A 2,577-nucleotide genomic window follows, 5' to 3' on the forward strand; every position below is an offset into this window, starting at 1 on the left:
ATGTTGGATTTGTCTCTTCCATCATTTGATCTCCAGTTTCCTCTTCCTCGACCTTTTCCACGTCCACGACCTTTGCCTCTTGTGAAGTAGGTATTTCCATCATTGTTGTCACCTCTTCCGAATTGTTGATTTCTGCTATGTCCTCTTCCTCTTTCGCTTCCTCCACGACCTTTACCACGTCCTCTTCCTAATTGACTGATATCTCGGTGATTTTCATTTTCTTTGAACGAAGTCTTTGCAGCCAAGACTTGTTCTACAGACTCTTCTTTTTGACTATTCAACCTTTCCTCACGTGCTTGCAATGAACCAACAACTTCATCAACAGTCATTGCACTTGTATCTCGCGATTCTTCTATGGCCACTACTATGTAGTCAAACTTTGGTAGTAGCGACCGTAGAATTTTTTCAACAGTTCTTGACTCATCAATTTTTTCTCCGTACTGTCACATTTGATTAACGACAGATTTTACTCGTGAGGAGTAATCAACAATAGCTTCTGTCTCCTTCATTTTCATCATCTCGAAATCTCCCCTCAACATTTGAAGTCGGACTTTTTGTACTTTCTCCTCCCCTTGAAGAGAAACTCGTAATATGTCCCATGCTTGCTTGGAGGTAGTTGCTTCTGCCACCTTCTCAAACATTACATCATCTAATCCTTGATGGATTATACTGAGCGCCTTCTGATCATTCTTGCGACTCTTATGCAAACTGTCTTTTTTAGCTTGAGACAATTGTACACCTTCAGCTGGGATTATGTAGCCTTTTTCGACAATGTCCCAAACATCTTGGGCTCCAAGAATTGCTTTCATTTTGATACACCAATTTTTGTAATTGGTTTTGGTAAACTGAGGGAAATTGAAGGAAACACCATTAGAATTCATTTTTTGTAGAGGTCTCTCAAACACTAAATTTTTTTTTTTTCAGAAGATTAAAAACCACACAACTCTCACGAATCGAGCTTTTAAAAGCTCTGATACCACTTTGTTAAAGGAAGAGGACTAAATAGTAGGAATATCAACAAACACTCAAAATAAAACTTCATTAATATTTTCTTAAACACACATCTTACAAACTCTATTACATACTCTGCACACACAAACTCTATTTATAGAGCAAACACCGTATAATTTTGTGGTTTATAAACAACCACCATTACATTAAACGAAAACCACACACTTATACCTAAAACAGCTCATGCTTCCATACTCAACTCACAATCTTCTTTTGTCTGCCACTACAATCTTATTTTGTCTGCCACATATTATTATTCAACTACTAATTTGTCTATTTTTATTGTTATATTGCACCATCATGTGCATATCAAATCATTGTCCCTCCTTTTATTTTTTTATTTTTTATTTTTTTTAATTAAGTTTATTATTTCAACAACCTTTATGTAATAGAAGAGTTATTGATGTGTTAACATGGCCAGCTAATAAGAGTGGCTTTTATTTCGTTTGATCTGCTTATCATATTGCTTTTAATTCTATTATTAATAGTGGTGTTGCTAGCATGTCGAGTATTTTGAATCATAAGTTTTGGAGAAATTTATAGAAGCAAAAAGTTTCACCAAAAGTAAAGCATTTCATGTATTGAGCATGCGATAATCAACTCCCTTCAAAATCTGAGCTTATTAAAAGGAGAGTGGACATTGATATGATCTACAACAGGTGTGGAGAAGAAGAGGAGTCACTGCTACATGCTCTTGTTGAATGCCCAGAGGCTCGATAAGTTCGGATTCTCAGTCCGTTGCACCTTCGATCTGCAGTTACAAAATGGTTCGGTTCACTCCTAGTTTACAAATGTTTCCATTCATTGGAACCTGCACAAATGGAGCTACTGCTCATGGTAGCATGTGATAAGGATAGTTTGTTATATTGTGATAAATGTAAATAATATAGCATTATCTCTTGTAACAGATTCTGTATACTATATATACAGCCTACAACAATACAAATAAAACAATGAAAAAGACTCCTAGAATTCTTAAATTCTATATGGTATCAAAGCCAGTGCAGGGCTCTTTTTCTTCTTTTCCTGTCCATCGTCCATTGATCTGATTCACCATGTCTACTCAACCAAGTCTGAGTTCTTCTCCTTCTCCAACGATTTCTTCTACCTTTGCTGAAACTGTTGCTGCTCCTATTCTTCAAGTCCCAAATATTAAACCCTTTTTAACCATTAAGCTGAATTCATCGAATTATCTGCTGTGGGAAGCACAACTTCTTCCTCTTCTTCATGGGTATCGATTAGCTGGGCATGTTGATGGATCGATTCCTCAACCATCACAAACAACCGAATCTGGTGAGCTAAATCTTGAATATTTAACTTGGTTTAGTCAGGATCAGTTTGTTAGAAGTTGGCTCAATTGTTCTGTCTCTGAGTCTATTGCTCATCATATTTTACGTTGCCAAACTGCAAAAGAGGCTTGGGATAAGCTTGCAACGATCTATTCTACTGGTGCTAAATCACATGTTCCTCAATTGTGAAAACAGTTGAAGCATCTTTCTAGAGGAACAGATTCGATTGATACATACATGAAGAAAGCTCGTTTTCTTGCTGATCAATTAGAGGCAT

At 36.5% G+C, this 2,577-nt stretch overlaps 1 protein-coding gene across 1 annotated transcript; it reads right to left on the reverse strand.

Moving 5' to 3' along the window:
• Window positions 1-443: 443 nt before the first annotated feature.
• LOC149493757 (Copia-like polyprotein/retrotransposon) lies at window positions 444-881 on the reverse strand. Its single transcript, XM_089726331.1, has one exon. The coding sequence runs from the start codon at window positions 879-881 to the stop codon at window positions 444-446; it is 438 nt and encodes a 145-aa protein (XP_089582457.1).
• Between the last annotated feature and the right edge of the window lie 1,696 nt (window positions 882-2,577).

Source organism: Jatropha curcas, chromosome 9, assembly GCF_041381405.1.
Source record: "Jatropha curcas cultivar XTBG-Jc1 chromosome 9, XTBG_Jcur_1.0, whole genome shotgun sequence".
Taxonomy (NCBI): domain Eukaryota; kingdom Viridiplantae; phylum Streptophyta; class Magnoliopsida; order Malpighiales; family Euphorbiaceae; genus Jatropha; species Jatropha curcas.